At 43.2% G+C, this 14,226-nt stretch overlaps 1 protein-coding gene across 5 annotated transcripts in view; it reads left to right on the forward strand.

The window, feature by feature from the left end:
- SLC27A1 (solute carrier family 27 member 1) overlaps positions 1 to 12,998 on the forward strand; it is a 42,006-nt gene extending 29,008 nt beyond the window's left edge. For 3 of the 5 annotated variants that reach the window (XM_083599860.1, XM_083599861.1, XM_083599859.1), the window contains exons 10-13: positions 3,203 to 3,340; positions 5,685 to 5,849; positions 9,430 to 9,576; positions 11,146 to 12,998. In XM_083599860.1, the coding sequence (XP_083455986.1) occupies positions 3,203 to 3,340; positions 5,685 to 5,849; positions 9,430 to 9,576; positions 11,146 to 11,303 (608 nt within the window). In that variant the 3' untranslated portion in view covers positions 11,304 to 12,998. The remainder of the gene's footprint in view (positions 1 to 3,202; positions 3,341 to 5,684; positions 5,850 to 9,429; positions 9,577 to 11,145) is intronic. The other 2 variants (XM_083599863.1, XM_083599862.1) reach the window with 1 other exon arrangement.
- Positions 12,999 to 14,226: the final 1,228 nt, after the last annotated feature.

Raw genomic sequence — 14,226 nt, forward strand, 5'->3', positions numbered from 1 at the left:
CCTTCTCGGTGGTGGCGCCTGCCCTGTGGAACGCCCTCCCAGCAGATGTCAAGGCAATAAACAACTATTTTACTTTTAAAAGACAAGTGTGTCAGGGAAGAGTTAGAGGTAGAAGTTTCCAGTTTCCCAGAGGGAGAAAGCATTCCCCAAGGGGGGGAGGAGCAGAAGAGAGCAACAGGAACAGGGAGGGACCGGCTGTTCCCAGGAAAGGCCAGGGTTCAGTTCTAGCTCAGATTGGGAGGAGGGGAGATACAAGCCAGCTCTAGCCAGGAGGGTAGGAAAAAGAGCGGGAAAGCGAAGGAAAGGGCACCTTCGCCATTTTGAAGGTGGCTGTTCACGGAGAAGCAGAGCTCAGAAGGTATCTGAAATAAGTGACTCTGAGGAAGAATAGTTAAAAGATAAGGATCGTTTAAAAGTTTGTTTGTTAATAAACAGTAAAAAGTTATAAAAGAACAATAAGCGTTTGTGTGGTGATCTGAAGAGGACAACGACCAGTACTGACACCCTGTTTAGGGAAGTTTTTAATGTCTGATGCTGTATTGTTTTTAATATTCAGTTGGAAGCCGCCCAAAGTGGCTGGAGAAACCCAACCAGATGGGCGGGGTATAAATAATTTATTATTATTATTATTATTAAAAAGCAATACAAGTAAAGAAAAAAATAGAAGAAAAGGGGGGAAGAAAAGAAAAAATACACTATATTACAATGAAATAACAGGTTAAAATGTAAAACTTCCAATAATTCTTATTATACTGCTTATACTGTCTGTATTTTCTTGCACAGATTTGTTATTTCATTATACACACACACACACACATATTCCAGTATAATATCTAATACACTTTTTGCTTACAAGTATCAATCTAGTTCAGCAAGTATCTTATTGTTTGTACAATGCAATTTTAGATATTCTTTGAATATTTTCCATTCTCTGTATACTTTCTGGTTTGACACTCCTCTGATTCTTCCCATCAGTTTTGCTAGTTGCAGGTATTCTATCATAAGAGTCTGCTACTCTGTAATCGTTGGTGGGATTTCATTCCAGTTTCTTGCCACTATTATTCTGGCTGCCGTGATTGCATACATAGACTGGTCTTATATTTTTTTAAAATTCTATTGGTAGTATACCTAATAGGAAGTTTTCTGGTCTTTTTTAAAATGTAAATTTGAATAGTTTTTAAAGTTCACTACAGTGGTACCTCGGGTTAAGAACTTAATTCGTTCTGGAGGTCCTTTCTTAACCTGAAACTGTTCTTAACCTGAAGCACCACTTTAGCTAATGGGGCTTCCCGCTGCTGCCGCGCCACTGCTGCGCAATTTCTGTTCTCATCCTGAAGCAAAGTTCTTAACTCAAGGTACTATTTCTGGGTTAGCGGAGTCTGTAACCTGAAGCGTCTGTAACCTGAGGTACCACTGTATAGATGTTATTCCAAAATTCATGAATAACCACAGTTCCACCACATATGAAAATATGACCCTGTCCTTTTTGCATTTCTAGCATGTTGGCGACCTGTCTTTATACATTTTAGGGGTGTGGTGCCATCTGTATTGCATCGTCATAGTGTTTTCCCTAAGGTTGTAGCATGCCGTGAATTTAATATCTGGCCTCCATAATCTTTCCCATTGTTCCATGTAGATATTGTATCCAAGATCCTGCACCCACCTTACCATTACTACTTTAATTTGTTCCTCTTTTACTTCCCATTCTAATAAATAGTCGTAAATTCGTCGTAAATTCGTGATATGTTTTTTCCTTTATTGTGGGTTATCTCTTTTTCAAATTTGAATGTTTCTTTTGCAAGACCTTCTTTCTTATCTATATACAGTCTTTGATTTAACTGAAAATATTGGAGCCAGTCTGACAAGTGGTTTTTGATTTCATCATATTTCTTCAAAGTTGGCTCATCTTTATCCACATCTAGTAATAATTGGGACGTGGGCCACTCTCCTTTCATATTCCTCCTTTTAACTGCTATGGCTTCTGCGGGTGAGGTCTTAAGGGACAAATTGGCTGTCCCAATAGGGCCATTGTTCCTAATCATTAGATCTGAGTCCTTGCTAATTTGCTTTTGCTCTTTGTCATAGTCAAACCTGCAGTTAGTATGACTTCAAGAGCAGATTGGAGATTTTGTGGCACCTTAGATAACTAGGGCCCATGTACTGATTGTGTAGTGATCTGAAACCACGTATACATTAGATGGAAGCTAGGCAAATGCAGGCTTCCTCAAGGGAACTGAATTGCTACCTCATGAACATATAAACTGGGCCTCTCTGTCTGACTGCATTGCTACTGTCCCATGTACTACTAACCCATTTTAACTAAATGTGAATTAAAGACATATTTTGCCAGCAGCATCTGTGTGAGGAACATGTGCTGTCCTGAACTGATGTAGATTAACAGGACAACTCAATGTATGGTCCTATATTTGAAGCTAACCATGGAGCTGAACCACATGTGATTGTCACTTATGAAGAACGATTGTCTTTTTTCCCTTTTCTTGGCCATCCTCCCTTCCCCAGTTGTTCACTCCCTTGCACCAAAGTTGATGTATGCAGCTAGGTGAGCCGGTTCTCTCTCTTTCTTGTGCTTCTCTTTAATGGTATCATAATGTTGCATGATGGTATCACTCTGCAGCATGCATGAATTTTGTCAGGCAAAAATACTGTGAGATGAAAATGCACAAAATGGTGTAATGGTTAGAGTGTTAGACTATGACCTGGGAGACCAGGGTTTAAATCCCAACTCACTGGGTGCCCTTGGGCCAGTCACCATCTCTTAGCCTAACACACCTCACAGAGTTGTTGTGAGGATGAACTAGGGAAGAGGAGAACCATGTACGTCCCCTTGAGCTCCTTGGAGGAAAAGGTGGCATATAAATGTAATAAATAAATAAATAATAAAATAGTTGGAATATCTGTAGAACAGACCTCCACAGGCTGCAGTCTTTTACACACCTAACCTGGGAGTAGAGACCCACTAACTTCATACATGAGTAAGACTGGGCTACATGTCTCATTTGATGTCTGGTTTTATAGGGCTGTGAACAAATCAGTCTACTTTTCTTGGGATGTTGTGGCAGAAACATGGAAACTTCAGATGCAAACAAATTCTATCCAGCTGCATTTCTAGTGATTACTTTGGAATAATCTTTGCAGAAGTATCTTGATTTCTATTTTTTCCATCTGGAATTATTATTTTCAGGAGAACCAGGACTACTTGTGGGTCGAATAAACCAGGAGGATCCTTTGCGTAGGTTTGATGGCTATGTCAATGAGAATGCGACCAACAAGAAGATTGCTTACAATGTCTTCCAGAAAGGGGACCAGGCTTACCTTTCAGGTACTCTTCAGGCCATCATCTTGTTCTTTGGTGGCTAGGGATATTTAGTTGTGGCCTAGAAGATTGATCTTGCTCAGGCTAAACACAGCAAACCCTGCCCTCAGTTACTCTACCTCTAAGGACAGGTTCAAATATTTGATATTTTTTTCCTTGGGAGCAGCCCTGTACTGGCAGTTGAGTGGAGGAAGGAACATCTGACTGAATTTCTATAGATAAAAATGCCATGGGTTCCCAGTAGTGACTCATGCAAGTGAGTGCCACTGCTCTCATGTGACTTGGCTTTAGGAAGCAGCACTTCCTAAGCATGGATGTGCGAAGTCAGACTGCTCTGTATATCACATTTATCTAAAAGATGTGTACCCTGCCTTTCTGTTAACCAGAATTGAGAAGACGGCTTAACTATAGTATAACCTGGAAGTACAATATAAGCTTAGACAAAAAAAGAAAAAAAGACTTACAGTATTTTTCGCCCTATAGGACGCACCGGCCCATAGGACGCATCTAGATTTGGGGGGGGGGGGGATAAAGGGGAAAAAATTATTTCCCCCCCCAGGCGCGGGGCTGGGGCGGGGGAGGCCCGAGCTTCCCCCTCCCCCAGCCCCCAGAACGGGACCCAGAGCGATGCCGAAGCTGTGTGCAGCTTTGGCATCGCTCTGGGAGCTTGCGGGGCTGGAGGAGGGGGAAGCCCTCCGCCAGCCTTCTAACCAAGTCGGAGGACAGCGGGAAAGGCGCGCTGCGCCTCTCCCGCTGTCCCCCGAGTTTGCGGGGCTGGCGACGGGGAGGAGCAGGCTTCTCCCCCCCGCCAGCCTTCTAACCAAGTCGGGGGACAGCGGGAAAGGCGCGCTGCGCCTCTCCCGCTGTCCCCCGAGTTTGCGGGGCTGGCGACGGGGAGGAGCAGGCTTCTCCCCCCCGCCAGCCTTCTAACCAAGTCGGGGGACAGCGGGAAAGGCGCGCTGCGCCTCTCCCGCTGTCCCCCGAGTTTGCGGGGCTGGCGACAGGGAGGAGCAGGCTTCTCCCCCCTGCCAGCCTTCTAACCAAGTCGGGGGACAGCGGGAAAGGCGCGCTGCGCCTCTCCCGTTGTCCCCCGAGTTTGCAGGGCTGGCGACGGGGAGGAGCAGGCTTCTCCCCCCCGCCAGCCTTCTAACCAAGTCGGGGGACAGCGGGAAAGGCGCGTTGCGCCTCTCCCGTTGTCCCCCGAGTTTGCGGGGCTGGCGACGGGGAGGAGCAGGCTTCTCCCCCCCGCCAGCCTTCTAACCAAGTCGGGGGACAGCGGGAAAGGCGCGCTGTGCCTCTCCCGCTGTCCCCCGAGTTTGCGGGGCTGGCGATGGGGAGGAGCAGGCTTCTCCCCCCCTGCCAGCCTTCTAACCAAGTCGGGGGACAGCGGGAGGCGCAGCGGTGGGGCTCTCCTGAAGCCTGGAGAGCAAGAGGGGTCGGTGCGCACCGACCCCTCTCGCTCTCCAGGCTTCAGCGAAAGCCTGCATTCGCTCCATAGGACGCACACACATTTCCCCTTCATTTTTGGAGGGGGAAAAGTGCGTCCTATAGGGCGAAAAATACAGTAAATAATCAGGGGGTGGGCGCCTATGTGTTGCCTTCATTGCCTTTTCTATGTCTTTTTTCAATAGAGCACTGCTCCATGTGCAGGGGATTTCAAGTGGTTATGGTTCTTGTCCTAAGCCTTCTTGTTTGATTTTGTTATCTATTGTGATGGAATAGTTTTACCATAGGGAATTATTCATTCTTGCCCAGCCTCTGAGCCTTTATCTGCTTGTTTGGCTCTTGAGTCATTCCATTAGCGGCTGGAGAGCAACAACGTCACTTTATTTTGGTCTTCTGTTACTGGATCCCCAATTGTAGAGGCAGAGACAACTACGTTCACCAATAATTAGCCAATCGCAATTATTTTTAGCCTGTCTTGCAGGATACAAATCCTTCCAAGGCAATTTACCAGTAAAATAATTATTTAAAACTACAATTAAGAAAGTCAACATAGAAAAGCATCAGGATCGTTCTCACAGTGGTAGGCCAGGTCTGCATTGATGAGAAATGTGTCCTCCAGATGTTGGGATCCCAACTCCCATCAGTCTGGCCAGCTTGGCCAGTTGTCAAGAAGGATGGGAGCTGCAGTCCAACAATAACTGAAAGGCTGCATATTTCTCATCCCTGCTGCAGAGGAAGGGAACAGCCACCTGGAACAGGGGCAGGCATGTGATGTTCTTGCCTCCTTCCCTTGCTGTTGTGGGATCCTTCCTCCAGGGCAGTAGGTAGTAGATACCCAGTGATCCCCAAAACCAGGCAATTCTGCTGTTTGTTTGGGTATTGAGTGTCGTTTCTTTAATTCCAGGAGATGTACTAGTGATGGATGAACTTGGCTACATGTATTTCAAAGACCGGAGTGGGGACACGTTCCGTTGGCGTGGGGAGAATGTCTCTACCACAGAGGTTGAAGGAATCCTGAGCCACATCCTCAGCAAGACAGATGTTGCTGTTTATGGAGTTGAAGTGCCAGGTAAATGGAACAATGCAATTGCAGGGAATGCAATTTGGACCAGCGAGTAGGCATAATAATAATAATAATAATAATAATAATAATAATAATAATTTTATTTATACCCCGCCCATCTGGCTGTTTAGTTTCCCAGAATAGTTAGAAATCAGTATTTGCTTTTGGGATTGGGGTCCTGCAAGCAAGCTGATGAGAAAGGAGAGTAAATCATACAGAAATAGGATTCACCTAGCAGAGGTACATTCACCACTAGAGAGGAAGTAAATACAAATGAACAATCAGAGTGTAATCCTCTAAAAACATCATCAGAATGTCTTTAGTGCAGTGGTTTTCAACCAGTCTGCCGTGGCATCCTGGGGTGCCTTGAATGGTGGTCAGGGGTGCCTTGGGCAACACTGGCCTCTGTCCCTCTTTCCTTCCCTCCATCCTCTGATACCCTCTTGCATTTCTGGCTCCCAAAGGCTTGCACAGCTGTTTGTTGCAGCAGCCCTGGATACAAGCTCTGCAGGCAAATGATGCCTCTGGGGCTGGTCAGGGAGTGCTGGTTGCCAGAAGCTGAGGTGGCATTGGAGTAAGCAAGCAAGTGGGTGAGGGAGCCCAGCCAGCCAGCCAGCCAGCCCTTGCTGTTGGGAATGGAGAGACAAGTCCCAGGCCCCTGTGGGGCAGTGTGAGGAGACTTTTGAAACTGACAACAGAGATATCTGCCTGAACAGAGGTAAAGCAGATAATCTACAGTGACCATTAAAATAATGTGATGACAAAGGTCTTCCTCTAGTTAAAGGAGAGGAAGACTTATAGACTGGGCTTATTTCCTTCTGCCAAAGCACTCCTCTTGGTCACTGTTAGTGGCATAGCCCAGATTTCTGGCATGGATTGTTGGAGCAGAACAAAACATCCTTTATGCGGAGTCACTGAATAATAGCTGGTGACTGAAATGAAAGGAGCAGAGTGAAGAGTTAATGTGAGCAAGAGGGCAGAAATTGTCTTTTGATTCAGAAAGTCTACTGACCTTTCAGTTATCTACACTAGTAGCCAATATTGTGGAAACGTTTTGGAGAAAGTGTATTTCCGAGGTTTATTGGCTCTAACACTACTTGTTTTTGTAGTAATAGAAAGATAATTTAATGAAGAATGGAATGCCACAACGTGTGTTCAGTTATCTGTATTCTATCAAAGGTTATGGCCAAATAACAAGAAAAAGGAGGGCCAATTAGGTGTTACCTTGGCTCATAACACCACTTTTTCTTTGAGTAAAACCATAAAATTATATATCAATGGAAAGATAATTTAATGAAGAATGGAATGCAATAACTTTTATGAAGGATTATTTATTACAACATAAATAAGGAGGACATTTGTCAGTGTGTTATGTGATTGCTATCAAGTTGGTTGGGTTTTTTTTTTTGTTCTTTCATTTAGTGAGCTTGCAAAACGTAAAAAAATTAAAGAAATGGTGCAAAGTTGACTGATCACCCAGGAAGTGATGTAAAATAGTATCATTAAGTGAACAAGGTTACAGTTATGAAGAAATTAGAAGAAAAATTGGTAGAAACTTAACCAAAAGTGGCATTTCTAAATTTTTGAAGAGGTATAAGAAGGCTCAGTCACTACAAAATCAAACTGGTAAAGGCAGGAAAAGGTGCACAACAGCAAGTGATGGTGGAAGAATTGAGAGACTGTGCCTAAATGACAGAAGAAAATAATCTGGGTGTATACAAGATGACATGGCGCAATATAATGTGAAGTTGAGTGCAAGGACTGTTGGCGCAGACTGCAGGAATATGGTCTATATGCTAGAATTCCAAGGAAAAAGCCATTGTTATCTCTCAAACAAAGGTTGAAAAGATTAAACTGGGCTAAAACCCATGTTAACTGGACAGCGGAACAAGGGCTATCTCCTTGCTTGATAGTGATGGCATGAAATACGTGAAGAGGAAAATCGGAGAAGATTTACATCCCACTTGTATTACACCTACCGTGAAACACCCAGTTAGTGTTACGATCTGGGGTTGTATGACAGCAAAACGTGTGGGCAGAATTTGCATCATTAATGGGAATGTAAATGCCCAAAAATGCATAGCCCAGACCAAAACCCAATCAAAAATCTATGGAGAAAGTTGTTAGTCAGAAGCAACCCAGCAATAAAACCCAAATAAAAGAGGCAATAATTCAATCTTGGTTTCACATTACTATAGCTGCAGAACTAAAAAACTTGGTTCACTCCATGGGAAGGCTAAAGGTTGCCCAACTAAGTATTAACTGACATGGGGAGGATTTTTGTATATTAATTTTTTTCTATGTGTTTCATGTTCTTTTCTTTATGACTGCTGTTGTAATAAATAATCCTTCATAAAAGTTATTGCATTCCATTCTTCATTAGATTATCTTTCCATTAATATATAATTTTATGGTACAGTGGTACCTCAGGTTAAGAACTTAATTTGTTCCGGAGGTTTGTTCTTAACCTGAAACTATTCTTAACCTGAGGTACCACTTTAGCTAATTGGGCCTCCCGCTGCTGTGCAATTTCTGTTCTCATCCTGAAGCAAAGTTCTTAACCCGAGGTACTATTTCTGGGTTAGCGGAGTCTGTAACCTGAAGCGTCTGTAATCTGAAGTGTCTGTAACCCAAGGTACCACTGTATTACTAAAAAAAATGGTGTTATGAGCCATCATTGCCAAAACAAGATGACACATGATTGGCCCTCTAAACACTCCTTTTTCTGGTTATTTGCCCATAACTTTTGATAGAATACAGATAACTGAACAAACTTTGTTGCATTACATTCTTCATTAAATTATCTTTCCATTGATATATAATTTTGTGGTATTACTCCAAAAACAAGTGGTGTTATGAGCCATCAAACCTTGGAAATACACTTTCTCCAAAAGGTTTCCACAATTTTGGCCACTAGTGTAGTTTATTATATTGTTTCCTCCACTGACTCCAAAATGGCTCGCAGCAATTAAAATTCACTATACAATGTTGATGCAAGGCAGAAAGCTGTACATAATTAAAAATGAGATATGAGCCCTACCTTTGGATCTTCAAACTAAAAAACTAGAGGTTAAATGAGGGAAGGGGGGAAGATGCGATTGACGCTGCCGGAACAAATTGGTGAGTTGGAATTGGCATTTTCCTCTGGTGTTCCTTTTGTTCATAGGGAGGGGAGCAACTAGCAACAACTCCCTCTCCAGAGACAGAGGCTAGAGTAGGCATGGCCAAACTTGGCCCCCCAGCTGTTTTGGGACTACAACTCCCATCATCCCTAGCTAACAGGACCAGTGGTCACGGATGATGGGAATTGTAGTCCCAAAACAGCTGGAGGGCCAAGTCTGGCCATGCCTCGCTAGAATGACATTCCTGGTGCAGTCACAGGGCAAGTAACAGTTCTTTCCTATGGGAAGGCAGCAGGCAACCTCTCTGGCTAGGCTGTTTTTTATCCTTTGCTGTGAAGTTATTTGTGGGAGGGAGGAGTGAAACCTGATTTGAATTCCAGCTGTGGATTTTGCTAGGTTGGGTCTAATTGCTCCTTTGCGGTGTAAGATTGTGTCCCTTCCTGTGTTTTTTGTTTTGATTTCAGGAGTAGAAGGCAAGGCAGGAATGGCAGCCATTGCTGATCCTGAAGCCAAGTTAAACCCTAACGTGCTGTACCTAGAGATGCAGAAAGTACTGCCCCCTTATGCACGACCCATCTTCCTCCGGCTCTTGCCCCAGGTTGACACTACAGGTAATGGCACATTTGCAGCAAGATCCTCTCTTGGCACCCGGCCCAGGTTGCCTGTTTGCTGTCAGACTCTATACTGGAATATTTGGTCTCGGTATATCAACCCAGTCACTTGATCCTTACTTCCATTTCTCTGAGTAGGGTGAAGCAAAGTGGGAATTGCTTCTTCTCTAAAGGTTCTGGAAGCAGATTGATTTGTTTTATAAGAACATCCTGGCGGTAAATTAACTCACTATGGGCATTCTCTCTCTCCTACCATTAGCCCTGTGTGGTTTGTACAGCTGCTTGAGATTGCTGAACTCCTGACCATCAAGCATGGTAACTGTTGATGCTGATATCTTCCAAAAAGTGGAGAATGGTTGTGGAAATTGACCCACAAGCACATAAAACTCACTCACATTCTCTTCATGAAGCAGCTGAGCTAACCCCAGAGAATTCTCTCTTTTTTTGGAGAGCAACAGGATGTGTTCTAAGCAGGTTTCTTCAAACAGCTCAGATTAACAAGTAGGCTGTTGGTCGAGTTTGTTGCTAAAGAATTCATTGTCTGCACCCACAAAGAAACTGCCTGTTTGCTTCAGCATCTTGGCATTCTTGCTTACACTCCCTTATGTTGGAATTAAGAGCCTTTTTACGATTGGCACAGGCTTTAAAATATCCTGTTTTTGCTTTGAAGAAGTGAGAAACTCTGCCTCTTCTAGCAAACTGAGCTGCGGCCAGATTTAAATAACAGGAACAAAACCAGCATTTGATGCCGATTGCGTAATGGAGAACTAAATGTATCAAGTGGTAACTATCATTATGTGAAAGAGTTTCTGCTTGATCTTTCACAACTAAATAGTAACTATTAACTGGGCATAGCAGGCTGGAAGATTTGTGGCTTTTTGTTTGAAATATTTAAGACTGACCTCATTAACTTACATTTACACCAGATTTCACCCATGGACTTCTGCTCCGCTGCCTTTGCTTCAATATACTCATAGAATCATAGAATCATAGAGTTGGAAGAGACCACAAGGGCCATCGAGTCCAACCCCCTGCCAAGCAGGAAACACCATCTGAGCACTCCTGACATATGGTTGTCCGGCTCCGGAGGGTGGCGCAGAGCTGCCTGCATTCCAAAGCCTGGTGCGTGCTGAAGAGCGCGTCTGGGCTTCGCGCACCTCTCCGCAAGCCTGGGGAGACTGGCGCGGCTCCCTAGGCTTGCGGATAGCAGGCTGTTCTGGGGGCTGGGGTCGGGGGAAGCTCGGGCTTCCCCTGCACCTGCCCCGTGCCTGGGGGGGGATAATTTTTTTTCTTTATTCCCCCCCCCCAAAAAAAAATTAGGTGCGTCCTATGGGGTGAAAAATACGGTAACAATACCAACAACTTGCCTCACAGAAATAACCAGTCTTCCTCCTGAATCTAGCTGAAGTTTGAGCTGTGTTCACATCTGACCATGACATGCTTGCTTTGAAGAAGAGAGCAGGGCAATTCCTTCAGCCAATCGTCTCCCTTCAATCTGCAGTATAGCTGTTTCTTGCCACTGCCCTTGTCCTCCTCCCACCATTATTCTGACTTCTTTTCTTCCAACAGGCACTTTCAAAATTCAGAAAACACGTTTGCAAAGGGAAAGCTACAACCCACACCAGACATCTGATCGATTATATTTCTTGGATGTAAAACTTGGCAAGTACCTACCTGTGGATGAGTGTGTATTTGAGAGGATCCAGGCTGGAAAAGTGTCTCTGTGATTTCATCAGCAAAAGCCACTAGTGAAGAGTTTGCCACTGGAGGGTTTTGCTTGGCTAGAGAAACAAACTTGGCTAAACAAGTGAAGCAAGGTTTCCATTCAGAACATCTGCAGTAGGGACAAAAACTAGCAAGGCACAGGGAGTAAAGTTGCCATCATCTTTTTAAAAAGCACATTAACTGTTTCCTGAGCAAAGGTGGTGGCCCCTTTCTACTGTTCAGTCTTTAGAATGGTTTTTCTTCCCCTTCCTCTATGTAACCATTGCATTTTAAGACACTGTGTGAAGCAAGACAGATTTATGGTCCCCATTATTACATTGTTAAAGCCCTCAATACGTTGGTGTGACTGAGCCTGCAATAGCACTGGTGGACTTGCCTTCTGCCATGTGTCTCAGCTGGATTTTCCTTACTTAAGGCAATAGCACAATTGCTGTGGAGCGTCTTCAGTTGTTTTGGGATTTCCAGCTTCCTAATCTACACATTTATAGTCCCTCCAGTTCTCATCACTCTGAAATGTACCCATGTTTAGGTAGAACTTTAATGGACTGACTTTCAAAATGCAATATCATTTTATATGCAGAGACTTTGATCTTAAAAATAAAATGACTAATTTGATGAAGTAACAACAAAGTTGGTATTAAAAATGTTATATTAAAGCAAAAACAAATTTGGGCTGAAAAATGCACAGGAAACACCCTTCTAATCCATTGTGGTGCTTGAAAGCTTCCACACAATGACAGAAGATTAATAAAATACTTTGTATCCTTGTAGGGGAAGCCATTGTGCTTTGGTTTACATGTCCACTTTTGAACATTGCAACATTTCAGATTACTTGACGTTGATCCAGAATCTTGGAAAACAGGGTGATAATCCTGAGAACAAAGTCTGGTAACGTTTGTTTTCGTTTCTCTGATCCACACTGCTCTCTGTAGGAGGTGTGGCAGCTGCTCAAAGCAAGTTGCAACATAATCCTAACATTCACCTTCCATCAGTACACAACTGTGGGTATTACTAACTCTACCGTTTTTTCTAGTGCAATTTCTGTAGATGGCACAAAGCATTTTATTTAAAACAAGGAAGACAGAAGGGATACTGAGACTTGTGAGTGACCATACCTTCAAAGTTGCTGTGATTCCTTCTTGTGATTATGTTGCTGTGGAAGACCTGTACCACTAATGCAGCTATTCCAAGGATATCCTAGTTAACTTCTATGGAATTGATTATTTTACTGGGATGTTCCCGTACTCTTCTTTCTGTGCCCTTTTCCCTTTAATAACCCTTCTTCTCTTTCATAAAAATGTAACTTTGCACAAAACCATTTTACAAAGACTTCTGTGCAGTGTTAGGTTGTATAATAGAGCACCATACAGTACTAGTAGGGCCATTGTAAAGTAATGGTTCTGAAACCAGTGGAATGTGTGCTTTCCCTTTTTTATTAGACCCAGAATGTGCCTTTCATCAGAGCCAGACAGAGCAGGTTAACATTTGTAATAAATTTAGCTTTGTTATTAATCCTCAGAAAAAGGCACCTACAGCTAACTGAGCCCTGTTGTTTGGAGAAAAGCACATAGGTTTTTTTAAGGCTATATAGTTCATGGTTTGAACAGAAATCATGCACTAACAGTTACATTTTCAGATGGAGTCACTATTGTCAAAGTATAACTTTGTTTTGAAAATAAAAAACGAAGAAAGCTTAAGAGTTTGTCTTGCTCTTTTTTGTCTCTGTCTCTCTTTGATGTATGCAGCTGCATGTCATTTCAGTCAAATGCAGAGACCAGTTTCACTCTTTGTTGCCCTCAATTCTGTTCTGTCAGGCTTTATTAAACCAATGGATGTAGCTAGTCAAGCAAAAAGACTTTTGTGGGTGGAGACCACTTAGCATTGGATCATCTCTTGTGTCTCTTCATCATATCTGCATAAGCCGTTATCACAAGCAAGTCTGATTTGGATTAGTAACTAGGGTTGCCTGTATGCATATTGGAGGGGGCAGGCACGCAGTATGTATTCTGTAAATTATGTTAATAGGTTCCCTTTGTTCTAAGAATACAACCCATATAAAGGATGTACTTAAGACAAACACCTGATCCATGGTCATGCCTCACTTTTTATTATATCAGAAGTTTTCAGAAGGAAAACCCAAAAAGGATCCTAAGTATCCTTCAGTCCTTGAAATTTAACTTCATTGGAACCAATGAACTTTACTTCCAAATCAAACTCTTACCTCATCCTTTTGTGAGACGAGGCACGTCTCGCAAGTTGGACTTTCTACTCTTCTTGTGTCTTCCCTCAAGGCAGTGCCTTTTGTTGTAATAATGCATTTTCTGAGCATCTAAAGTGTCCCCTGGTAGGGCATGTGCTGATAGTTTCTTCCATGCTGTTTTGTGGTCATATACTTCCCTCCCCTACAAGAAATTGCTCCTGTTGTAGACGCTCGACCTCATTGGCTATAGCAGGATAGAAGACCATTATTTATGGGCCCTCTGCACACATTAACATTCATTCCTGCAGGTGTCTCTTGAACCAGAACCTCAGGACATCTAATACAGCTAATCATTGGAAGATTCAGGGAAGATAAAAATAGCTACTTTATGCCATGCATTATTTTTAGTGGAGGACTGGATATGAACTCCTGTGCAGGAGACATGCAGCAAAGTAGGAAGACAGTCTCTACATTAAAAGGGGCGGGGGATTATTCCAAAGGGTTGGAGAATAGCATAGGCAGCTAGGCATGCATGCTCAAGAAACAAAATTTCAAGATGCCTCTAGCTAAAAAGGTGGAGGTTTCATTTCATGTTAATTTGAGCCTGTATCTTCAGTAAATAGCCCTGTCCCTGAGATTTAGAATCTAACTAATGAGAGATGTGTGGCTGCCACCAATCTACATTTCAGGACCACTTTTGGGGGGAAATACAAGACAGTATAGAA

The sequence above is a fragment of the Podarcis filfolensis genome (assembly GCF_964270895.1).
Source record: "Podarcis filfolensis genome assembly, chromosome: 2".
Lineage (NCBI taxonomy): Eukaryota > Metazoa > Chordata > Lepidosauria > Squamata > Lacertidae > Podarcis > Podarcis filfolensis.